This window comes from Haliaeetus leucocephalus, unplaced genomic scaffold, assembly GCF_000737465.1.
Source record: "Haliaeetus leucocephalus isolate CR32 unplaced genomic scaffold, Haliaeetus_leucocephalus-4.0 Scaffold763, whole genome shotgun sequence".
NCBI classification, from domain to species: Eukaryota; Metazoa; Chordata; class Aves; order Accipitriformes; family Accipitridae; genus Haliaeetus; species Haliaeetus leucocephalus.
In genome coordinates, this window is record NW_010973199.1 from 3887901 (window position 1) to 3914827 (window position 26927).

Here is a 26927-nt window from a genome sequence, read left to right on the forward strand (position 1 = left end):
GATCTTGAAAGCTATTCTGATAATATCAGTGAATAGCTTATACAGTTTGCATAGGGTGGACATAGAGATCTACAGGGAGATGTTATAAATGGTGTAGTTTCTGCTTGTATTTTGAGTAACGTAGATTAGAATGTTAAAGGTACATTTTTATTCATGAGGCTGAGGGGTGGTTGTTTTTCAGGGTGTTCTTCTGCCTTTCTGCTGAGAGCATGCCTGCCAGAAGAGAAGGAGGAGAGGTGACATGGGGGGCAGCATGCTAGAAGCTCTGTGGTCACCAAAGCTGGAGGCAGGAGTAAGGAAAGAGGGGAGAGCAGATGTGAAGGCCCCAGCTTATTGCTAGGGAAGGGGTAATTTTGAGGGCGGCGGGAGGAAATGAAGGGGACGTTGGGGAGCAGTAGGGACAGGCCAACCCTTAAGGGGAGGCAAGCTGGGATGCCGGCAGGCAGCCAGAGTCAGAATCGTGTCTGGAGGCAGTGTTCAGGGTCAGCCTCCGTCCCGTGGTCCCCTGGGAAGGCTATGGTGAAGAGCCAGGTCCGAGGCCAAGCCAGGGAGTCACGTCAGTGGGTGAGGATTGGGCTGAGGATCAAGGAGGCAGGAGACAGGGCGCTGACAAGTGCCACGCAGCCACCATGGGGCTCCCAAGGCGGGAGGGTCAAGGCCTCCCTGCTGCCCTTCTCCACCACAGCTCTTTGCCACGAAGGGGCTGATCTCCAGCTTAGCCAGCACATTGTATGGCAGAGGTGACAAAACCATGTATTTTACTCAGAAATGTTAACATACTGTCTGTTACTCAAGTCATATGATGTGCAAGCACATATGTGCTGGAGACCAAATGAAAGCTCAGCAGTTACGGGAATTGTACCTGTCAGGTCACAGAAGGACTTCGTGAGAACCAAGGAGCATCTGTGTTGGATTACTTTATACGGCATTTTCACAAGGGAAGACAAAATTAACACTTAGGAATGAGATTTTTAGATGATAATTAGTAGGTGGTGTGATACCAAATACTGCGACTTCATTTCAAATGGTTAAGAAGAGGGAAGTACTTAAGTGAAAAAAGGAAACAGAATCCAGAATCTTGATTATTTAAAAAAAAAAAACAACAAAAAAACCAAAAACCAAAATGAACAAATGTTTTCTTTTTAATGTATGAAGCTGCTTCTTCCCTCCAAAAAAAAAAGCACAGGAACAAGGATGAGAGGGGAAAAAGATGCTCATAAACAGAAGTAAATCCTAAAAGGCTTGGATGATATGAAAACATACCAAACAGGAAATCACTTAGCACAGCAAAAGGCAGCACTTGAAATAGGATTAAAATGCAGCAAAAAAAGACAAAGTTCTGAATCACTATCAGGAAAAGCCTGACAATAAAATCTGTTAGCTACCATTTTAATTTCCCAATTTAACAATTATGAGGATCCCATTGCTTGGAACTTCTAAAACAGAGTGGACAGCCATTTATTTGTGATATTCTAGGGGGATTTTTTTGAGTACTTCTCCTTTTAAGGGAATTTTAATCAAGTGTTTTCTTGTGGCTCTTAGTTATATAAAGATTGCCCAGGGAAATATAACTTTGGATAGAATTAGTATACCAATCTCTTGGGCCTCTCAAGAAATGTGTGAAGTCTGACAGATTTATTTAGAATGTGAAAACTGTATATTTAGATCTATATACTGTATTTTCCTTCTACATTTTAATGTTATAGCATACAGTTCTGAGACAAGTTCATTTTTCCAGAAAGTTGAGTAAATTTGCACTAATTGATGAATTTATATTACCTGTTAATAAATATGCTGTGGAAAAAAAATGTCAACAGATGTTTGAGTGCTATGTGTAAACCTCTCACAGACTAAAACAACACTTCAACAAAAGAGGACACCATAGTCATGTATGGTATAGGTATGTATAACTGAAATGAGATTGACTGTGGAATGCTCGTCTTGTGTTTCAGATGTGTCGGCCAATATGACCAAGTGTGTAAATTTGGATAGTATGTCTATGTATTTTGGTATAGAAATGAATAATTGAGTCTGGTGTACATAGACATCTGACAAAACATGTTTGTAATATGCTCAAGGATCATGTGGTACCTCTGCATCCCCTTTGGAAGGCTTTTTTTTTTTTCAGTTTGTGAATTTGAAACTAAGTGAGGTACTGCTTAAGGCTGCAATCAGATGTCATTACAAAATCTGTATTGCTCACCTGGTAGTTTCAGCTGTGTAAATTAAGCCCTGAGAATCTTCTGCAAACTGACCAGAAGGACTGTGATGATCTAGTCTGACTTCCTAATTATGTGCATATAAAAACGCATCCTGTCGTTCCTTTTTTAAATCCTTTCTTTCTGCTAGAACACTTGGTTTGGGAAGATGTTCCTTTGTACTTAAGTCTTCAGCTGATGGAGAGTCTCCTGCATATCTTGATAAGCAAAACCTAGTGGTGTATTAAGAATTTTGTTTGAGTGTATTAGACTGCTGATGCTGAATAATGCTGTAGCAATCAGGGCTCTTGGATGTAAGGAGAACAAGATTTGTGGGGTAAAATTAATACCTTCTATTAGACTGGTCTGTATGATTGGGGGAGAGGGGAAAAGGGGAGGGAGTTGTAGGTGTGTGAGATATTAAAGTCTGAGACAGAAGCATAAAATTTCAGAGCTAACTGCTAGCTGGGGGTGTTTGTTCTGCATTGAATTATGTTACGGTAGTCAATCTGCATTAGAGAACAGATAGTTGTGGAAGGCGTACATGAGTATTGAGGAGGACGTAATAAAGCTTTTACCTACTTACTGGACATTTCTCTTGTATAATTTTATAATGCAGCACAAAACTAAACTTTCTTGGATTCATGAGTTTGTGAAAATTAGTTCCCAGAGATAGCTCTGAGAGATGGGGCTGGGAGGTCAGAGATGGGACACTTTCAGGAGAAGTGCTCTTTTTGCTGTTAAGGAAACGTTTGTGTGAGTTGGTTGCCGTGTGCAGTTGCTTAGTTTCATCCCTGTGGTTTTCATGAGATGTCTGCTGTGCTAGTTCAAAATCTTATTATGTGCTGAGAAATAAATGTATTCAGGGATTTGGATGTGTCTGTCACAGAGGATGTTTATTGTGATGGCTATGCAGATGTTTGTATTTATTGTTCAGATAGTGTCTAGATGTTGTTTGCGATAAACGGATTCCTGAGGCTTATGGAAATGTTTGAGGGCTCATCTTGAGAGGCTGGGGAAGGATTTCAAAGTAGAAATTTTTCCCACTACAGATTTCCAGGGTAGGAGAATATGTGACAAATAGAAGTGTACAAGATGAGATAGTACCTGGATAGCTCATTGAAAGCTGCAGTCTCTTTCGCAGCAGTGGTGTCCTTGTCAGACAAAACTGAAGGTCACTTGGGTTAGCACTTTATTTTTTTGTTTTTTTCTACAGTCATTAGTATTATGGCTCTTCAAGCATCCTAGTTCTACCATACCATAGCTAAACTGGGTTGTGCGTGTAAAGTATGTGTGTCTGTATGATGTGACGACATAACTGTTAATGACCTTACAGGCCAGGCTTTACCTCTGTTTCTTTAGTTTCTTCTGTTTGTTAATTGGATCGGAAAAACAGTCCATCTAGCCAACTACACTATTTCTAACAGTGGCCTTAATCAGATCCAGTCTAGGTGGAGATTGAAAATGGAGCAAGTGTATGTGGTAATTGCCATAATTATATTAAACTCAGGAATTTCCTATACCAGATGGCACGGAGTGGGGATTGTATTTAGTGTGTAGCATTTCTGTGCATATAATCTGCGGTAGATTTCTCTTCCATATACTTGTCTAGTCCCCCAAGACGATTTTTGGTACCTACAATGTACTTTGGCAAGGTGCTGATACATGTTAAATTTTCACAACATTAATTTGTTAGTTGGAGTTGAAGGCATGTAATTCATGAGATAGTTTTTAAGTCTGAATTTATTGCCCTTAACCTGAAGAGTGATTCAGTGATGTGGACTGTCTGCTCCTATCTAGTTCTAGGGAAGCCAGAAGGCTTTAGTTCAAAATAACTGTTTGTGCTGCAGTTTATGTATTGTCAATTTATTTTTCCAGTCTCCATAAAGAAGTGGTATTTTCATGTTTTCTGTTGGGATGATGAGCTGGGGGAGGGTACAGGTGGGTTGACCAAACGATGCTGATGTACAAATATAGTGATCAATTGTAGGACTCGGTGATCTTAAAGCTCTTTTCCAACCTAAATGATTCTATAGATGGGCTTGGAAAATAGAACTGAAGGCAGCCTCGGCACATTCTCAGATGACATCTAATTGAGAGGACCACTTGATAGCAGAAGGGCAGGGCCGCTACTCAGGGGACTCCTGATTTTCTGGACAAATGAGTCAGCAAAAATCTCTAGACGTTCAGCACAAAGAAAAGCCAAGCCCCACTTTAAGGCCAGAGCCCCATGCGTCTTTACAGGCAAGGGACTGACTAGCTGCATCCTCTGCCACAAAGGACCTGGGGATCCTGATGGAGAGCCAAGTAGAGTGTGAGTTGAGGGAATGAAGGCTGGTTGCATGTTCAGCTGCATTAGCAGGAGTGCAGCTAGCAGGTCAGGGGAACTACATTTATTTTCCCATCTGCTTGACACTGGTGTGGCCACATCTTGAATACTCAATGCATTTTTGGGTCCCCAAGTAGAAGAGTGGTATCAACAAACTGGAAGAAGTCCATCAGGGTCCCCTCAGATGCTTAGAGAGGTGGAAAAGATGATACACAAGGGGTGGTGGAGAGGTCTGGTTTGGTTTAGTCTGGAGAAGGTTAAGAGGTTAACTGCTATTTTGTAGTCCTTGAGGGGAACAGGGCTACAGAGAAGATGGAGCCAGATTCTTTTTAGAGGTGCGCAAGAAAAGAACAGGAAGGAATAGTCAGAAGCCACAACATGGAACTTCTGACAAGATATTAGGGGGCTGGGCGGGAACTTCAGAAAAAGCATTGGAGCAGGTTAGAGAATCTGCAGTATCTTCATCTGTGGAGATACACAAAGCTTGTCTGGACAAGGTCTGGAACAGCGTGATTATCTTCAGACCTAGCCTTGCTTTGAGAAGGAGGTTTGACTAGATGAATTCTAGAGGTCCCATGCATCCTAAATTTCTGTTTCACAGCCCTCACAGAGAAGGTAGATGGAGTATGGACACAATTCTGCCTATCAATGAAACTAGATAAATTTTTGTGGAAAATATTTTGTAAAATTACTTAGCTTGGTGAAATAATTTTTTAAACCTTATCAGAACCCAGAATAAAATGGATACTTTGTTCTGGATTTTATTCCAACTTTTATTGTTATCCTTTCTATTCCTTGAATTTAAGCCAAACTAGTCCTGAAACATGTTGCCACGGAGTGTGATGGGCATATGACTTGTATTTGCCAGGTGCGAAACAGAAACTACAGTCTCTTAGTTTTGCTTGCATTTCCATCACTGAGAAGAATAATTTGGGTTTTATTTTAATTTGATTTTTCAGAGAAGGGAAAATCTTGTTATCTGTGAAACCTCCACACATTTTTTTTTCTTAGAACTGATAGAAACTGAGAAGTGCATGCAGAAGTTATGTGGGGGGGGGAAAAGCTGACATTTTCACAACCAAGGAAGGGTTGTATGATCACAGTGTCTCCTTAGAAAGTGGGCTAAACCGGAACATGAATGTCACCCTTGGAAATATGAGAGTAGGTTGGAGGAACATGTATTTTGCTGATGCTTCCGTTAGTTCAAGCAACTCTGCTGTAGCCTCCTCAGCTACACTTAGAGATGTTTGCTGGCAAAATGTCCTGGTGTAAGGTTGTTGGCAAACAAAGCTCTTCAGTGCAACACTTCTGAGGTATGAAAAAGCTGTTTCTGGTAGCTTAATTTATATGTGGAGAAGTTTTGCAAAATGAGAAAGCTGGTTTCTTGGAGTAAATAGTTCTTCTGACAAATAGTTCTGGGGGTGCAAAGTTGACATGGGGTGGAAAAGATGATGTAGATGCAGAGGAGGAAGACAGGAGCTATGCTGTAGGAAGTGGTGCAAATCCATTCAGTCCAGCACAGTTTGAACTGCTGACGTACGCTGTGAGTCAGAGCTGTACATCTACTCACATGTTAACAGCAGTTACCTCTAAACTTCCCTCAGTTTTCATTTCTGGAAAGGCACTAGTAGCTGAGGTTCCCACCAGGGCAAGGATCACTGTGTGCATCTCTGCTAGGCATAATTTTCATGGTCACCCGCACGAGCCATCATCAGCTTTCTTGGCTGGAAGCTTTGCTTGCGTAGCTTTCAGGCATGACTGGTCTCCTTGTGCCTCTGGCAACCTCAAGGAAGTAAAGCTGTAGTGCCACTGTGTACTCTGCATGGGAGGTGGCCTCAAACAGTGGTGGCATGAGGGACGGCAAAACACAGCTGGCCTAGCTGTAGCATGTCTATGCAGCCACTCAGGACTGAGAGGAGATCAGTGAAGTCTGCTGCACAGAAGAAACAAATACAATAATACAAATCTAGCTGATGATTGTCAGCTAAGCTCTACAGCAAATCTCAGATGGTAGGAGTAGGTACAAAGAAGATGATTGCAGCTGTGCTGACAACCTCATCTCAGAGATAGCTTTTATTGGGTGTGATATTTACTGCACTTGGGACAAATACGTAGCAGATGCTTTCTCTCCTAGTGTGGCATAGTCTGTAAAAGGTTGACAATTTTTTTCAACAGTAAAGAAATCTACCGTTGCTATGAGGAACTTCTAAGTAGTTAATTTTTTCTGCATTTCTTTATATCTTTTCATTCTTTTGTCCAAAAATTAGGAGTCTGATTTCCCCCCCAATATTTGTTCCCCTTCATTATCAAAATACTTAATTTTCTTTTCCTCTCAGGTTGCCAATCTGACCTTTTTGGAAGCTGTCTTTGGTTCTATATTTTGGTAGTCAGTGTGGTACACTTGAATTGCTTCACATAAATGAGACTTGGCCTTTGCTTACTGCCTGTGATTTTTGTCCCATCCCCTCTACTCCTGAAGAAAACCAACCCCCAAACTCTCTGTTCCTTGTGAAATGTTTTACAATCCTGTCAAAGAATTTTGAATATGATGCTCCAGACAATGAAAATATGTAAAGTTTCAGACTTAATGATACAGAAAATATTTCTAACTTACAGTGAAATACCCTATAAGTGGAATTGAATGACCAGTACATTATTGGTAGTGTTTCTGGTTTTTAAACAAGTGTCAGACCAATGAAGAGTAAATGCCATGTTGTGCTTGTTTGATTATAAAGAATGATGAACTTGTTTGGTAAATGTATTATCTGATTTTGGAAATCTAATATTTGATTCTATGAGGCACTGAATTGTTGCACAACGAGTATGTACATAGTGTAGTCTGTGCTGAGTGACAGCAAACAGAATCCTTACAGACACTGTTTTACTTGGAGTAACTTAAGCTTTAAGAAAATCAATGAACAGGGCAGGTTGCTAAGTGACAGCAAAATATTTATCTGTTATATAGAAAATCAAACTGGTTTATGTAATGAATAGTAAAGGACAGCATGTATTGTGTGCCACCCACATGCTGTCTAGGGCCATTATTGCACACAATGAAGACCTCCATAGTTCAGCACAGTAACCACAGCTATCACCTTTGTCTTAGTACTGAGATTCTCTAATACTATTTATTTAGTCTTCTTCCTCAGTAGAAAATCTCTCAAGTAATTCACTATAAATGAACAGTCTCCGTCTCTGCTCTGAAACACAAGTAATATGCTTGTGTAGGCAGATACTGGAAGAGGAGGCAGGGTGGTGGAGAAGGAGGAGAAATGGAGTGAGAATTGCTGTTTATAACTGGCTATTTGCTTTGCAGGCTTATTCTCATCACCAGTGTGAGGTGAAGCTCATCAACAGCCAATGATGTGGCACAGGCATTTTTTTTTTTCCTGGAAGGAGAGGATAATGATGGGTTCAGCCTAAGACACTGTGCCCTGCCCTTGGCTCTTGCAGAGGAAGTGTGTATGTGGCTTTCCAGAGTCCGGCCCTGTGGATAAAGCCTTCTCCACCACCATGGGAAGCTGGGGTTACAGCAGGGTGGTTCTTGAGTCTCACTCGGCAGTAGAGTGACGGCTGTTGCAAGTGTTGTTAGATGCTGTCCTGCCGTTTCCAAGGCTCATTTGGGAAGAGGAAAGCCCGCTGTGATGGGTTGACCAGTACCCCTGCACAGCTGAGCTGGGAGACTCTGCAGAAGAGGTGCAAGGAGGGAGTCGCTGAGCTTGACATCCTTGAGCACGCTGCTGCGGTTGGAGGATTTGGGAAGGTGGGGAGACAAGGGAGATGGCAGTTAGATCGGCACTTAACCAGCTACCTTTCAAGGCAGAGTGAAATCATATGAAACAAAACCTAAAAAAAAAAACAACAAAAAACATGTAAAGTGCATACATGCTCCTTTTGTATGCATGTGGAGCTTAGGTTGAAAACTTGGTTTGATGTGCAAGTGGACCTGTTAAATGTGTAGGGTCTATTTGAATTGCTAGGAAATTATTGGTAGTTGAATTTTTATCATCCTGGAAGTGGTGTGTCAAATTGAGCATCACTGTAAATGCATTGACCTGTTGTATCATCCAGGTTTGGTTCTGGCTGAGGGTATGGGCAAGTGGGATGAATTATCCTATAGCGAAACTCAATTCATGACATCAGAAAGTTAGTCCTTAGCATAATTTCTACTCTTTTTTCCTTTTTTTTTTTCCTTGACAAAGAGCCTGGCAGGACAAGAAACAAAGTTACGTTCAAAGAAGTGTGTGAGAAGTTGGATGGAAAAGGGGTTATTTGTACCTTCGTTTCTGTTCATTCAGGAGATGCATATTTGTCTCCTGACTGAAATGGAAGGGAGAGACAGCTGTTTGAGGGAATGCTCATTGCGTTATTTCTTTTTCCGCTCTTCTCTGCTCTCAGAAAGTATCGTTTTGGCTAAAGTTGTCCACAAGCAGCTGCTGCTGCGGAAGACATTGGACAAAATGGCGTAGTTTTGAAATAAAAAAGCTTCTTGTTTTTAGGAAGTGTTCAGGGACTTAAGTCATGTTTGATGCTACAGATCATATACATTGCAGCTGAGAATTCAGGGAGTGGCTCTTTGGTTGGCTCCTCCCTACCCCTACCCCTTTCTTTTTGTAGTCTGCATAAGAAATATTTTATCTAGCTCTATCAATAATTGCAGTCATCACCTCCTGCTATTTCCCTAAAATACCCATATGGTCTGAAAAAGGGTAATTTCACACTACAGTGTGGGAGTAGAGAAGCAGCAATGCTCTTGCTTGTGCTAAGGTCAGGGGCTTATTGATAACTCGCACAGATCCCAGCTCTGAGCGTGAAGACATGCAACCTGCAATTATTTCTTTGCTATATTTCTAAAATTGCCACAAGGTGGCAATGGTTCAGAATGTTATTCCTCCAGTACCAGCTCTTTGGCTGACTGCACTTGTGGGGAATAGGGCCAGCTGCAGGCTGTGGTTGCAAGCCAGCATCCGCGGTGCTCTGGGGCATGGGGAGAGAGGCTGGTTGTGGCCAACACACAGGTCACATTTTAAGCTTTTTCATTTTAAAGGCCAAAGTTTTGTAGGGGACAGTTGTGCTGTGAGTTACGTCTTTGCCAGCTGCTGTTGGCTGCCTATGTTTAGGGCAGTAGTGAGCTGCTCTGTGTACTTAGGCAGTGAGAAGCAGATGAAAATGCTCTAAATCAAAGTCTGTGAAGCTAGGATGTTTTTTTTTTTCCTTATTTCTTTCAAAGAGAAGATAAACAGTGTTACTGTTACATATACATACATGCTTCATTTTTCCTTCAAAATATTGGAGTTTATTATTTAATGAAGTAAAACCTGTGACACTGGAACAACTCCCTAAACTGCCAGATCTGTTTGAAATGCAACTTCTTATAAAAAAAGAATTTAAACTCTGTAAAATCCATTTATTGAAATTGTTTAAAGGTATGAGTGGAGCTAAAACAGAAATGCCTCTCGCTTTTCATACCCAAGTTTCACTTTAGAAGGAAAAAAGCAAATCTTTAAATTAGTGCTCAAAGAGGACTTATTGGGCGATATGTAAGACTTCTTTGAAATGTTAAATGCAAGATGAGAAATTTTTTTAATAGTTAAGCACTTGAGGCTCTTTCGATACCTTTGTGTTACTCTGTAAATTATGAAAAGTTAAATTGCTACTGCAGCTTGGAAAAAAGATATTCTTTATTAATTAAATAGCTCTTAGAGAAGTTTATTCTATCTTAAATATATGTTTTCATTTTTTGATAGTCTATTAAGGTTAACAAATGTAAAGTAAAAAACAAAAAGTTACCTTTTGTGAAAGGCACAGGCGTGGAGGGGAAGAGAAATTTTTACCTGTTGCATGGCTGCAATAAAGAAAAAGCAAATTTGAGGGCAGTAGTTATTTATGAAGTATCACACAGAGTTACAACAGATTTCATACCACTGAGAATGTGAAATCCAAATAAGCAATACAAAACTGAAGCAGGTTGAGGGAAAGCAAGAGAATCAGTGAGGCTTCGCTGTACACTTCAGGTGATATTCAGGATTCAGTTTACATTTGGGGGTACATGTAGTAATGTCAGTTTTTATTTTTATTTTAATTTTGCTGTTCATGGTTCTTTTTATTAGAATTAAAATGCAGACATAGAGGCAACTGACAGTAAAGATGTAAAGAAGTAGTGAGGGACTGAAAGCAAAGGTCTGATGTGTATGGGTCTTGCACAGAGGAAAGGCGGAAAGGGCATGTGCAGTGAAAAAGTAATCCTACTGCAGAAGGATTTTGAGCTCCTTTATGTGAACTTCTACCAGAGAGAATCTGGCCAGGCTTATTGCCCTTAAGTTTAAGCATTTCACTTGGGATTCTGGTTATGCATGATGTGCTTATCTCTTGTTCCTTGTTAACCAAGATGGACAACTTCAAAGGTAGCCCGGACTTGGATAGGTTGAGCTGTTTGCCAGTGTGCAAGAGCTAATGTCCTGTATAGATGCCTGTTTCTCTCCATTCACTATTATGGCATTCTAATGCAATTAGACTTCCCTTTATTCTCCGCATTTCTAAGCTACTTCTTTTACTGGTGGTTTTGTTTTGTTTCATTTCATTTTTAAAGGCATTTGGCTGCAAATTGAAGACTGTTAATGAATCCATTAAAAATGACCAACATAAAAAAAAAAAAGATGAGTGAAAATTCACTGTACACTCAATATTCTGACAAATAAAAAAACCCAGAGGAACTGTATGCTACAGCAGACCGCTATAAATTATTCTGTATCTTGACAGTTAACACAACTACATCTATATACATGGCAGTACTTGGGACCTGTAAAATAGACTTCAGATTATCCTTAGTGCAAGGTGTAGCTTTTCATATTTTCCATTGGAATTATTATTATTTTTTAGTTTTGCAGGAGAACTTTATTCCCCTGCACATCCAGTTTTCGCACGAAAACATAAGTAATTTAAGAAATGTACAGCAATCCTAAAATGCCACCCAACCCTTAGAATTCCTTACTACCTGAAGTAGTGAATATGAAAGCCATATATAACTATTTTAAAGGCATTTTAGTTTGCTGAACTATGATGGTTAGAAATGAGGAAGTCAGAATTAAATTTATATTTTGTTGCCTTATTCATAATGTTTTTGTTTGATGTGTGGGTAATAGACAAGCAAATCACCTAAAGAATGAGGTCTGCAAGCGTGGAAACGTATTTGCATAATTGCCTTGGCAGGAAGCCCGCATGTTCTCGTGTCAGAGCTGTGAATATTCCATGGGGTAAAGGAGCTGCTTGCTCAGCAGTGGTGCACCGTCTGCGGGAGTGCTCCGCTCTTTTTTAAGTCTCCTATGAGAACAAGTGTGTGCTGAAAAAAACCCTCAAACCATCCTTAATGATTTTAATTTTCCGATATCTCAGCTTGTCCAATATCTTTAGAAAATTAGAGAAGAATAAGGGGAATCAAATAAAGGGAAAGACCTGTCCTGCGTATCTGGGAATAAAGTTTGATTTCTGTTAGAAACAACTAACCTTTGTGGTGCAGATTCTGTGTGGGGAATGGATGTCTGGCAGACAAGTGGATAGATGCCATTTTTGCTGTATGTGCAGACATAATACAAATACTTCTCTCCCATTGATTTTTAACTAGCAGTGGTACAGGCTGACAATGTGTCAGTGTTGGGCTGCTGCTCTCAAGAGGTCATGCAGGAAATTTTTCCAAGTGACAGCAACCTCTGTTGAAGTTTGCTTGCCTCAGCAGGAGGTCTTGTCTTTGGTAGGTTTCTTGGGGCTAGTTCCGTATCGCTAATCATTTCGTTAAGATGAGGAACAGAATTACCATGTATTTTTAACTTGCTTGGATTTTTTTCAAAGGCATAGTTCTTTGGCTTTGCATTGCTACTGCCTACACTTCACCATTTTTCAGAGGATTTCTCATATCAAGTATTTAGATGGCATCTGTACTATTGTTTCCTGTGAAAATAGAACAGCTTTCAGGTTTGTGTTCAATTTGGAGAGTTTTGCAGTAAATTGCTGTGTGTTTCATAGATGCACATGGCTTGGCAAACTCCGCAGACTTTATGTAGGATGAAAATTCTCCCTTGATATGAAGGAAATAGGCATTGTCCAAGGTAGGCACATTATCAAGAGAGCAGTAATTTTGCTAATGTTGTAACAGTGTTGTAGCTTAAATGGCTTCAGAGTGTTGACACTAGAGACCTGAAAGCCTAAGGTCACCGTACTTACTGTAGATGCCAAAAAGTTCTTCTGTAAGAAACAATGATGTGATCAGGGTAATGTTATTTGTTGCAGGTTAGCCATTACGAATATAACTTTCTGCCCTCTGAAAAAATATTTTCAATTTCTGGCTATACATATATTTATTTGTTTATTTTTAACAAAGCAAAATACAGGAAGGATGAAAAACTTCTCAATGAGTTGTGTTTGAATTTTTTTAATGTTAAAGTTCAGGAATATTCACTGGAATAAAGGCTTTACATGAGTTTTTAAGTTCTGGGAAAGCAAAACAACTATATTTAACTGTTGCTTTGTTATATTAGTATGTTAGTGGCAGTCGCCTTTGATGTGATATTCTAACTTCTCACAGAACTGAAATATCTTACTAAATATTTCAAGAGTTGGTAGGAACCTTGGCAAAAGGCCTATATCTGGATCCCTAGAGAGCTTTCAGATTTTGCTTTTTCCCATAACATTAAACTTTGGTTAAAAACAGGTTGATTGCAAGGTTTAATCATGTAATGTTGTCTACTAGGAGTCTGTTTTCAAAATGCACTCAACTTTGATATGAAGTTCACCAAATGTAATTTGGTATCATTCTTGGAGCCTTGTGGCTGCTGTTCCCCAAGATGAGTTGTTTCATGTCATTGATAGTGGTACAACATCCATGGCTAGAAGTCCATTTTCTTCACAGTGAGCATGCTTGTTAAAACATGCCAATGGTAGCACCTAGATTAGACCAAAAAATGGAGGCATCTCAGTTGTTTTTCACTTATTTGAAATATTTGAAGACTGGACCTAAGAGCTAAGTTTTATTAGCTGGTGCTTCTGCCATAGGGAAGGTCAGCCATTTTATTCAGCATATGCATATAAAATATTGCTCAGAAGAAGTATCCATGCAGACTTACCTGTAGCATCCTGAGGACACAAGGGAAAGAGTAGAGGTATAGTTAGTTGCATACTGAGTGTGTGCATGACTTGCTGCAGCAACCTGGCTTGCCCAGGTGGGACTCTGAAGAATGGCTGCTCACTAGGGAACCAGGTGGCCAGGGAGCCTCTGCCTTTTCTTCCCTGTTCACAGCTTTCAAATGTGTATAGTGCTGCACACTTTTACTTCGAGACTAGTTGTATTTATTATCTCCTCTCTCCTCTTTTTTTCTTGCATAGCTCAATAAGCAGCAGCTACAGATACTGAAGGAACGTTTTCAAGCCTTTTTGAACGGGGAGACGCAAATCGTAGCAGATGAAGCATTTTGCAATGCTGTGCGAAGTTACTACGAGGTAAGTTATATGCTTTGTTTTCTGTATTGTTTAAAAAGTTCATAGGATCTCTTTTAATGCAGATATAAGGAAAGGAATTTTAAGTTTTCAAAGGCTGTGAACTTCCAAACCTTGTAGAAACAGCTTCCTCCTACTCCAGCTCCCCTGTTTTAAAAGTTGAATTCTACTGCCTGGGCACAAGAGATAAACTGAACTAGAAAATATCCACCCTTTTTGAAGAAGGAGAAAAAAAGAAAAAAAAAAAAAAAGAAAAACCCCTGATGCTAAAAATCTTTCTGACAGCATTTGTTACAACTAGGCACCGCTATCTTTATCTCCATATGTCTTAAGTTACCTCTTTTAATCAGTGCTTCAGTTGTAAGTTGCCATCTTGAGAAATATGTCTTCTGATCTTTAGTTACCATGCAGAGTTTTTTGGAGACAAACCGCCTGTTCCCTTCCCAAAGAAGAGAAACTTTCCACAGAGCTGGGCTAGCTCTCAAGTTCTGCTGTGACTTCCCAGGCATGTTCAGTGCCTATGGTCACCAGCGCAGATCTTTAGATGTGGTTTTAGTTGCCTAAGTGACAGGTCCCATTCCAAAGTAAGAGGACAGTTCACTGTCCTTTTTGTAACAGCAGCAGCATATGGCTAGAGAATTTATTTCTTACTCTTAGCAAATGGTACTGTGAATTCATTCTGTCTCATCTAACTTCAGACTTGCTCAATGAATCACAAGGGCTGTGTGTTAAACTTGTATTTCTTTTGAAGGGTCTTCCTCCATATTTCAGTCTACCGCATCTTTTTTTCAAATTTTTTAGCTTTATTTTTTATATATTATTTGTCATTTTTCTCTGTCAGTTATTCTTTGCTATTGAATGAAACTTTTCTTTATGGAGAAAAAGATGTGACTTATGTCCTAACTTGGTTTTATCTACATTAAATTATGTTGCACAAAAAAAAAGAAGAGATGGGGCAGACAAATGGTTTCCCTGTTGTACAGAAATGTGAGAACTCAGCGTGAGTTTCTCCAAATCACAGTCTGATCAGTACTGCAGCAATTGAAGTGAAGGCAATCTCATAATAATGCTTATGAAAGGATGGGGATGGGTCTGCAAGTGAAAGAAGAGAATATGAACATTCATAAGGTACTATATAGGGGTGCGAGAACAGTACAGAAGTTGTTAGAAAGTAATCCTTTTTTCTGTATAACTGATGAAGAAGCTAAGACTGGGAGGAAGGACAGTTTGGAAGATGGTGCGGGGCAAGGCTGAGGTAGTTGGCTGCTCAGCAGTAGGTTTCAGAGGAGTGGGATGTCTGAAGTTGCTGAATGTGGGGTGGAATTGAAAAGGACATAAAGTTTATGGTCCTCTCTTTCAGCAAGCTGTATAAGTAGCTTGATGTGTTAGAGGAAGTATCCTGACCTTTGGAAAGGAAGTGATAATGAATAAAAATTATTTTAAAATAAATGCCTAAACAGTAACTATCCTGTTAAGATTTACTTTCTGTCTTTTGTTACTGAGATTTTTTGGACCCATTGAGAACTATGTTTTTCAGCATATCTGCTGTTGCAATGAAAGGTTACGCATAATAATCTAAGATAGTCCCATAAAATGGAAGACTCAAATTCTCAAGCTATTTTCAGCCATTCACCACGTTGAATTAAGGGTACAAGTGTTCAGAGTTTTCCAGTTTCAGAGGATTCTAAAGATCTCGGCATCACTGTCAAGGCTAGAATGACACCATGGGCTAGTGGGATCTTCATCCTGTGTTAATACACCATGAGCTCATCTACCAGCTGTAATTTGGTTCTTCAGTCTTTTTTTGCTTATCCACTCTGCACCCCCCTCCCCCAATTCCATTTTCCATTCTTTCCAGAGATTTCCTCCCAGACTTGCACAACCTTTTCCCGTTGTGCAGTTTGAGTCTGCATTTGCAAGTAATTTTTTATTTCTTTTCAGGGTTCTAGTAGATAGTCACCAGTATGCAATATTAGATTTAATAAACATTGCAGTGGTAGAATCCAGCTGGAGTTCAAGCTACTGCTCCTTTTCCACGCATTTCAATCAAATTTTATGCATCTTAACACGTATTCTCATGTCATCGCTTATATGTGTCTCTTGTGCCTTTTTCATCTGCTTCATTACCCATTTGTTGAAAATATTAATCTCTGTTACTTCTTTGTGTGTTCAGTTGATGCTGTGCTCTGATGCTTTCTCACCTTTGTGTCTTCCACATGTGGTCCATCACATCTCCTGCTTGATGATGTTTGTTAGTAGTTTGAATTACAGACATCTTACTTGTTTCTGTCATACAGCATCTCATAAGCTTCAGTGTTAATTTCCTTACACCTTAGTTGCTGAGCTACTTCAGTCTTACCTGGCATGGAAGGAAACAAATACATGGTTTTCACAGTAATTATTTTACTCTGAAAATGGTTAATTTGCCTTTAATCCTATGCAGCAGTCATGGTTTGAGACTTATGACAATATTGCTTGCAAAGCCAGGGTATTCTCATTACTGTAGTTGATTTTCCACACCCAACTCTTTAACTTTGAAGGTGAAAGAGAAGGTTTTGGGCATGTGACATAAATCCTTTATCACTAGTTGCAGGTGTTTGGAGTCACTACATCTGTCTATAATTACTGGTTTTGTTCAGAATTTGTCCTTTTAAGAATCTAAGAGTAAGTTCCAAGATTTAGGAACTTATTATAGCTCAGTCTTTGATTTACTTTTCTAGAAATATTTGCTGAAAGAGTAATTTATTTACTAACTAAATAAATATGAATTTCAGTATCAATTTCACTGTGGTGTAAGAGAGTCATGCTTCTATGTCAGGACTACTTGGGAAGGTTTACACTGGTCAATTTTGTTGCCTTATCCTCCAGCGTTATGTCTGTTCTAATGCTGCTGTGGTTTTTAAGACTTTCTATTAATATTCTGGCATTGGTTTTCATTTATCTTAAAAATCTAATAGGAAAACAATTCCTAGAAAAAGTTTCATAAACTCTTCTTTAATTCTTCAGGAATGGTTATTTTCAGGTTCTGTGTAATCTCCTCTGAGCATCCCACCACGCTTCCTCAAAGTCTCACTGAAATTTAGCATGTTTCATTTTTGTATACATATAATTAAGATTGCATTGAGGAATTATTTCCTCTTCCATCCTAGTTTTAGAGAAGTATGGAAATGTTTAGAGTTCTCTTTCTGTAATCATTCTCTCAGAATTAACACAGGATTTTTTTTTTTTTGTGGAAAATTCCATTACAGACATTGAGCCAGATTCTAATTGACAGAACATCAGATGTTCGTGATGCTTTTTGGATAAAGAGAAAAATTCAATCATATGGCAATTTATTATGATTAATTATATTGGACACACTGCTAAGCGTAAAATTAAGTGAGAAAGTGACTTATGAAATAAAGTCCTTCCTTGCATATTTCAACCCAGTTTTTAAAAAAGTTATCACTAAAATAGTAGATAATCTTTCATTCATCAATTCTTGCATGCTGTTGCATGAAGGTTGGAAAATGCTTTTGTGCAGAGCCGTAAGAGGTTCATTCACCACCTTTAATATACATACCTTTAATAGGTATGTATATACCTTGGGCTAAACTCACAGTACTGATTCTTTAGTCTTGAATTTATGCAGTCTTAGATATGGGTAAAATAGGTGCAAAGAAATGTAATGAATGTTTAAAATACTGTGAAAACTTTTTCAATATTGTAATGATTGCAAGTTCTCAGGTTTTTAGCTCTCTGCTTAAAGCATTATGAAGCTGCAAGAAGTTTTATGTACTGGTGTTTTTCCTGGTTTTATTGCTGCTTCATTTTAAGTATGTGGTTCTAAGCCATAATTACTGCATGCTGCTTAAATCTGAATGTTAAATGCAGGATCTGTAGCAGTTAGCACTATGAGGGGTTTTCAGAATTTAAAATCAGGCTTAATTCGACTGTACCAGTTTGCCTGTGATACAGAGATCATATTTAACTTAATTTCTATTTAAATTCAGGTGTTGTAGTCCTTGGTAAATTAAATTGTTGTCTGCCACAGTCAGGCAATAGGAAGGAGCTGAGGTATGGCCAATAGCAAAAATTGACGAGGCAGGAGATTCGTGTACAAACCTAGCTAATGGAACAGCACTGCCTCGCTGGGGGGAGGGTTTAGGAGGGTGAACTAAAGTAGAAGTGAGCTACTTTCTACTAAAAGTAGAAAACAACCAAAATCAACAATAAGAAAGAGCAGAGGTCCCATGTCATAGAATCCTAGAAAGGTTTGGGCTGGAAGGGACCTTAAAGATCATCTAGTCCAACCCACCTGCCACGGGCATGGACACCTTCCACTAGACCAGGTTGCTCAAAGCCCCATCCAACCTGGCCTTGAACACTTCCAGGGATGGGGCATCCACAACCTCTCTGGGGAACCTGTTCCAGTAGCTCACCACCTTTAACATAAAAATGTCTTCCTTATATCCAAGCCAAATCTACCCTCTATAGCTTTCTAAATGGTAAAGAGAAACCCTTTCCCTTCCCTCTCCACAGTGGGGGTAGGTGGCACCTTTCAGCTTCTGCAGTAAGTAGAGCAAGTGTCCTGCAAATACATGTCTCCGTCGGTACCAAATCCTGAGCTGCCAGTGCAAGCCCTTGTGGGTAACGTGTTGGCAAGGGAGGAGCAGGGCGTGAGTCTTGGCTGCACGTTGCTGGTTCGACATGCACTGGTGTCTGTAGGCACACCTCTCCTAAACCTGACTGGGCTGCTTTGGTCAGTCTGTGCTGGTGTAGCCTGCCCTCCCTCTCCTCTTGAGGCCGGGGACACCTTCCTTCCCTGTGCTGCGGGTGGCGTGCAGAAAGGGTTCCTCACGTGGGGTTTGGCAGCTGGTTGAGCTGGTCACGGCGTGAGGCAAACGTGGCCAGCCCCAGTCTTGGGCATATTCAGAGTGGTTAATATTGGGCTGTTAAGGAGTTTGAAAGTTCTACAGAGACTGAGAATAGAAGAAAATTCTATATAAAATAATCCTGTGAGCATCTGCCAGTGTAGATGTACCTATGATATTATCACTGTTTCTTTGTTTTGATCAAATCTGCATGAGCATTTACAGGTATCCTAAAAACGTTTTCCTTCCCTTAACATGAACAGTTGTTTGGCCTGTAGTGGAAGCACACACTAGTGTGACTGAAACATTGATTATTTCTTGCACTCATCCTTAGAAAAGGATGAACTGTGTTTATTGGAGCTTTTTTATATGAAGACATTCAGATGTTGGATTACTCTGAAAAAAGTTGTATTTCTGTAAAGGAAGGAGTGAAGCAGTGATGCTATTTCTGCCCGTAATTATGGAAAACTTGGTCTGAAGGTTTTTTGCATGGAAGTGAGGGGCAAAAGGATCTCGCTGATGAAATTGCAAAAAGGAACTAGCTCTGTGGACTAAGTGGTATTTTGGTTGCTTTTACAGCTTGATTTTTAATTTCAGCTATTTTAGGTACACAGTTTTTATTCAAGGCAACAAAAAGCATAGTTGATCCTGATGAATATTTTAGGCATGAAGATGACACCTAAAGGAAGTAAAAAACATTTGTTAGCATCAAAACATAGTACACACAAAATAAATAGTAATTAAAAGTTGGAATGTTCTGTTTTGATATTATTGAGGCAAAGTAATGGAATCAGTACATTAAACATTTATTAAAATACATTAGGATAATAATTGTAGAAGCTAACTGGGTTTCAGGGCATAAATTCACTGGTTTTTGTTTTCATTTTTCTCAGAAGTCATAATTGGCATACGTATGTATTTAAGGATACGGACTTTTTGCTCTGTTCAGATACTCTTCAAAAACCTGAATACTAGGCCAACTTGGGATTTATTGTTGATACAATCTCATTTGGAGAAGCTGTTTCAACAGGATGTTTTCTTACATTAACTTTAGGATAATCTTGTGTTTTGCCTTGTGAGGGAGCCTTTCAACAACAAATATGTTTATAGTTGCACTTATCAGCACTTACACAGTTAGTTTCCTTCCAGTTGCTTTAAAATATTGGCAAACATGAGGTCAGTGTAATGTTGGCATGGGGGCTGTTATTTTAGAGGTCTGTTTTAGGCTAGTTCTTTGAAAAGCTTCATAAAGATGTTTTTAGGCCACCTCCAAGAAAGAGACTTAACAGAGGTTTATCTAGGTCATCCATTTCATTGAAGAAGCTCTAAAGCCTTCAACGTTTTAGATCAGCAACCACAATTTGGCATGTAATGGAGATTGTCTCGAGTGTTAGCAGTCTAATTATTTTCCTCAAAGAAGTGAAGGTGAGATGAGATACAACAATTAAAACATGCTTTACCTGATCTAGACCTCTTCTGTGCTAAGGAGGGACCTGATAAGACTCGAATTGCAGGCTTTGCAATGCACAGCTTTCTCTTGAGAGAGTGGTGGTGTATTGCTCTCCCGTGGAAAGTGTATCAATGCTGAAATCCTCTAGTCTCTTGCTTTAAGAATAGCTACATGTAACTATATTGTTTGCGTTTTCAAAGACGGAAATCTTGTTTTCGTTTCCAGCTGCATGGTGTCAGAGAAGCAAAGCATTTTGCAGTACATCTGCACAGAACATAATTGCTAGCTGTTGAAACTGTGTCTGTCCCGTCTCTTTGGACACTGATATTTGTGGATGATCATTGTTAATTTGACTGAGGATGTCATACAGTTTCCGTGTTAGCATTACAGATGTAATTATAATGGACCTATATTTCAAACTTCTAAATGAAGTAGGTAGTTGACAGATGGAGTTTAGTCCATTAATTGTACCAGTCCTTAGCTTTCCAAGTGGTATGTGCTGATAGGAAGAGAGGAAGAGATGGCTCATTGAATTTAGATTAAAAAAAATTCCCGGTAATGGTATCCTTTTTGTTCATTTTGTGACCACTGTTGTTCCAGGCAAATAAGGATGCCTTGTAGATCTGACACTACACTGCAGAAGCAATTAGTGTTTGGGTAGTGAGGTATGTCTCTAGTGTAGTAAGCATTACGTGACATTATTTACCTGTTTATTAGGTAAATTCTGGATGTCTGTTAATCTGAACAAACCAATTAGAAAACCAGGAATGGCTCAAATTGTTACACAACAGTGAATTTGGTGTGCATTGCTTAATTATTTTTCTCCTAATCCCACTGCTGATTTACTGGGTCTCAATTTATCTGGACGTTGCTTTTGCACAGTTAACAGTATGTTGTGCTATACACCTTTTTGTTCATGCTGTCTTCTGGGCAACTGAAAACAGTGGGGTTTTTTTCAGCTCGGCTGATACTAGTAAGAAATGTAATAGTTTAACAACAGTGCTGCAGAAACCTTGCAAGTGATACTAAAATTTTATTTTCTTTTTTTTAACTTAGAAATAATTATTTGGAAGGATTTTTCTTTCACTAGATGATGAAAGGATGACAACTCTTGATCTTTTTAAGTTATCCTTCCCACTGCCTTTTCCGGGTCTCAGCACAGAGCTGATCTTAAGGCCCTTTAGAAGTGGAAATAATACTGCAAAATATTTCGTTAAAAGAGTTATGTTAATGCCAGTGAATTTTCCTTTGTGCCTTTATATTGTGATGACTCCAGTCAGCAGTATCTCAGGGACTCTCCAAACTAATGGGGAGCAACAGGACGCTATTTTTCTCCTTTCAGCAGTCAAGCAGATACTCAGCCCAATCTCTGGCTAGCTGTCTTTCTCCATGACTGGAGGGAGGCATATAGTGTCATGTTAATAGTACACTTGAAATATCCGAGTACTAGACAAGTGAAAATTTCCGCAAGATGCCTATGGGCTCTGAGCCAAAGTTACTGTGGCCCAGGGTCTCTCTCTCCTGACTCTGTAGGTGCGGGAATTTTCTCACATAATTTCTTCAGGCTTCTAAGTTTTAATTAGAGATCCACTGTAGAAAGATGCCACATTTTTCTAATCAATCGTTCCACTGAATTGCAAGCAACTAATAGTTAAAGGATTTCTTGATCTTAAAACCAAAAGAAATCAACCAACCAACCAAAAACCTCAAACCAAACCCACCAAGCAAACAAATAGTAAAGGAGAAAACCTCCTGCTTTCATGTACCATTAGATTGAATTTCTAGGACTGGTATTTACTCTGGATATTATTTCATTTACTCTTAGATTTCTAGATGGTGGGATAAATAACTTTTGTTTGCATATTTTGATTGAACCTCTCTGTTACCGTTTTACTTTGTGATAGAAAGCTTTACCTGTCAAATCCTTAGAGATGTGTGACTTGTCAAAATCTTTTAAACTTTAAAGTAGTATCTTGGAAAAGTGGCATTTTGTTCTCAACGGAGAATTGATAATCTTTGAGTAAACCAAGCTAGAGAGAACATGGCAGTAAGGGATAAAAAAGGTCAGCAAATGCATGGCTGAAATCCAGAAGTCAGTAAATGAGAAGTGAGGCTTTAAATTCTCACTGATCTCTCTCAACCCCGTTTCATTTCTGTTCTGTTACTAATTTCAAAAAACGACAATGAATTCTTACATCCTGAGAACTGTGAAGGCAGAACACAGATGATGATGTAAATATTTTCTTGGTGATTGTTTTCAGGTTTTGGTTCATCTAAATTTCCTGCCATAGGGTATTGCTGAAAAGCCAAATTAGAAAAAAAGGTTCTTCTCAAGCTTTTATTTTCTGAAGTAAGCTTTATGCCATAGAGATGGCTTTTTCTATTTCATGTTGCCTTAAAAAGTTTTTACTCCTCACAGAGCAAGAAAGAGGTTTCTTCAAAGTTAAATCCAGGCATAAAGTTGCTATCCACCTAAGACTCTCAACAAGAAACAACATTATCTTAAACGGAGCATACTAAGAGAAATATATTCCCCAGTCTGTTTCAGTTAGTAAATGCCTGCTTTGAGCTCTGCTAGTTAAGAGTAACTACCTCATTAAGGAAATTGTTCTTCTTTCCACTTGGCCTTACCATCAAACCATTTCCCCTAATTTCCTAGTTCAGTTTTTCTTATTAACTTAAGCTCATTGCTTAGCTTGCTGTTTTTTAAATGTAAAATGTACAATCTCTTCTTTTATTGTATTACCCTTTGTATAAATGGGTCTGTCTTGTGCCTCCTTAGCAAAACCAAAATGCTGAGCAAATTACATATTCTTAATCTGTAGTAAATAATTTGATATCAAGCATTTATTATGGTTCCCCCTTGGACCTTTCATTTTTCTTATTTCTAAATTAGGGTTCCAGGCACAGCCCCAAATCCTAGTGCGGTTGTGATACTTTGTACTGCTTTATGTTTTACTGCTGTAACGCGTCTCACCCAGCTGGTGGTCCTTACAGAAGTGAGTGATCAGCGGGGATATGAATTTTAAGGCTGATACAAAGGAAAGGAGGATTCACAAGTGACTGTACCTGGATAGGAAGTACTGTGGGCCTTAGAGTTACGTCTGCAGGTGTTCTGAGCAGGTGTCTGGAGCAGCACTACACAGAGCTACCCTGTCTGTAGTACCTCGGTTAGCTAGTGCAGAATTAGCTTCTGTCTGCTTGCCAGCACGTTGTCATGGAGGTGTACTCCAGCGTTTAGAGCTGAGTCCCACACAGCATGCCTGCTTGCACAGTTGCCAGTGACTGGCAAGATAATTAAAGACAGTGCTGCTGTCTAGTCTAGGGGTTTTTTTCTTCTGAAATGAAATAGTCAAAGGATGGAGTTCTGCATCTATATTTATAGATTCCTGTGGTCCTAGACATACATATGATTTCTCTGGACATCTTTTTTCTGTTTCTTGATCTTTCTGGCAGTGATGGCAAAATAAATTGTAAGATGCTCACCTGTGGCATGCTACTAGGCCAGCGCTTCCCAGCTAGAAAGCTGCAACGGGGTGCTTGGGACTTGGGAGCATTGCATACCTTTCAACATTTTCCCTCAGTCAGCATGCTGGTTCACAGGCCGGCGTAAGAAAATAAATAATCTCCTGGGGGTGAGACTATGATGGTTCTGTGAGTTTTCTGTTCTCGGTGTACCTCTCCTAAAAGTAGGAAAGGTTTTCCTTTGAGAGAAGCAGGCATCCTTTGTTTGTATGTGTGTGTATCTCTGCAGTTTCACTGTGATAAACATACAGCATGAATAATATGTTGTTCTGCTTATCATCTGCAGATACTACTGCACCAGAGCCTTCCAAGTCTGAGAGTGAGAAGTACTTAAATCAGAGATCAGATTTTATTGTCAAGCATTTTCTCAGACCTTTCTTCCCGGCCAGTATAAAATTAGCCACAAGTACATACTTATCTCCCTGTTTTGAGTTTATTCTCTTGCAAGTCTTCTATAATCTTCCTTTGAACATTAACAATAAAAGGAGTATACCTTTGTCAGTCTATATATGGAATTACAGCCTGTTTATTTGGTCTTTCCTACTTCCTCTCCTTGGTTTGTTTATGTCCAGACAGTCTAGAATGCTGTGGTAGAAATCTGTGGACAAATTACAAGAGTCAGTATCCTAGTACTGTCCCTTGTCTGTTTTACTGGTTGGCTCTGAATGCAATTCAGTTTTTAATGCTTTCAAGAGTATTTCCTCTATAGGTAGTTAAATTAGATGGAAGCAAAATGAAACAGAGCAAAGCTAACTGTCTAGTTCTATACTGTTTTTCTTGTGCTGTCGTAATGAGCTGTGGCATGTGCAATGTGATCAGTAGTATTGAAATGCCCACATCAAACCCCTTTGGCTTTACTCTCCCATGTGATCTCTCAGTACCTTCCTCCATGGCAGTAGTGCAGTAGTTTCTCATTTGAGATAAATCTGCAAATTAGAAAATACCCTTTATTTTTGCCATCAATTAAGAAGTGATTTTGTAATTTTAAAGTCTAACCTTTTGTAATGGAAAGTAAGTTACTGTTTTACTTGGCTTTTGAGCTTTTGGTAGCTCAATGAAACTTAGCAGAAAACTGTGAAAAAAACCAGCCAAATCTTTTACAAAACTTGATTTTAAAAAAAAGGCAATGGACAGTTACAAGTTTAGCAAACTTAATAACATTCAAACAGCAATAATATGTCAGATTAAAGTCCAAGAAATTCAGTATCCTTTCTCAGGTATTACCAGATCAAAGGAGATGTCTGATGAAAAATACCAGGGCAGGGGAGGCCCACACAATGATTTCCACGACTGTTCTCCCGAATTCCAGTCATCAGGGCTCAGGGACATCCTCTACTTGGCCATCTTTCCATCACTGGTAACAGCATAAGGCAATTAACCAGTTCTTCAATTTTGTCTTTCAACAACAGGAAGAGCTTGTTATTACTACGTTCATATTCTGTGCAGGCAGTCTTCTGTGTCTGGAAAATGAGATTTGCATCAATTGTTAAAATGTTTCATTTTCTCATTTCTCAGGTTTCTCCGAAGTTTGTGTTTGGGGATAGGAAGAAGGGATATGGGTAAAGTTTTAGAAGCCCTGTGTTCTTAGCTCCAGAATCAATTAATCTCCTTGTCCTTACTGTAGTGGAGCTGGTTTTAGTTGCTATCCATCCATTCCTTCTCTGCTCATGGAGGAGGGAATGATGGACTCACAGAAGTGATCTTAAAATACAAACTTTTTTCTTCTGAACAGTGGCATCCTGTCCGAACAACCATACAAATGTTCAATTGTGAAAAGACCGAGTAGGCTGGTCCTTGGGGCCCAAGTAACTGATGTAATTTGTGTAGCTAGAGAAGAAAGTTCTTTTGAAACACAGGTTCTGATCTGAGGCTTGCAGCAGTAATTGGTGATTAATTGTAAATGATCCCTGTTGCCTTATTCCAACTCTCAGCCTTCTGACTGTGCTTCAGACATGTAGCAAATACAATTGAGAAAATTAAACCAGGGAACAAAAAGAAGTGATGCTTTCCATTTAGCTCCCTCTGTTTCTCTTCATGCTTTGAGTTGATGGGTCTTCTGTGCCTTGCTCCTGGCAAGGGACTCAGAGGGGAATAAGAGTGAGCGTGTGTCTCAAAGCGTGCTGGGAACGCACAGCTCCACCATGGCTGTGCGGCTCACTGTGATGCTTTGAGCTCTGTTTCCCTCTTGGAGTACTGAGCACATCCATAAAGCCTTACTGGGAAGTAAGCTAAGGCTTTCATCTTTCAGCATGAAAGAGATTTACTGCTTTTTCTAATCCAGCTAGCAGAGAGTACTGCTTCAGAAAGTTGATCTCTGCTGCCAATGAATTGATGAAGAAGGAAAAGGTAAAGAGTGTCCTTCCTCCCTACTTGGGTTCTTCTTTGAGCATGTGAATCACTTTTAACTGCATTTTCCCTTCAGTTCAGAGAAGGGTTGAAAAGGATGGACTGCTTTCCTTTTTTTACGTTTACCTTTCCATGAACATGACATTGAAATTAAAGATGAACTTGAGACAAGTATCTGTACCTAAATAGAAATACACTCCTTTTGTACTCTGGGTGTGACATGCAGTATTAACTACACCAGCAGCTCTATACCTTCTTCATATTAGTCATGTTCAGCTTTCTCTGCAGCTCAGTTGGCACTGTGATGCTTTTTTTTTTTCCTTTTTATTTTTTCCTTTGTGTGATAGCTACACTATCAAATCTTTTTGTGTGAAGGATTTTCAAATGTGCAGAGCTGCATGGCTAAAACTACACCTTTGTCATTTGCTAACAACACGTTCTGTTGGCATGTGATGCCTCAGATAAGGTACAGAAAAGCTCATCATTTGCATGTATCATCTGAGCGAATATCAAAATCTGCTGCGAATCCCTTTCCTTCAGCTGTCTCCTCCATGCAATACCACTGTTGGGCACCACTTCTAACCTAAACCTAAAAGACTCTTCCAACTGCAGAAGAGCTCCTGGTGCCACCATTATACTACTCTGAGTGTAGTATAGTTCAACACCAGTGTTGAATTTCAAAGCTAAGACTGAAAGGAAGGACAGAGCCAAGACCACACTAATTGCGGGCACTGAAAAGA

The 26927-nt window shown here is 39.4% G+C and overlaps 1 protein-coding gene across 1 annotated transcript in view; it reads left to right on the forward strand.

Annotated features, from left to right (window-relative positions):
- Positions 1-432: 432 nt before the first annotated feature.
- CADPS2 (Ca++-dependent secretion activator 2) overlaps positions 433-26927 on the forward strand; it is a 271004-nt gene continuing 244509 nt past the window's right edge. Inside the window, exons 1-2 of the mRNA XM_010581326.1 lie at positions 433-729; positions 13903-14016. Coding sequence (XP_010579628.1) covers positions 433-729; positions 13903-14016 — 411 coding nt within the window. The remainder of the gene's footprint in view (positions 730-13902; positions 14017-26927) is intronic.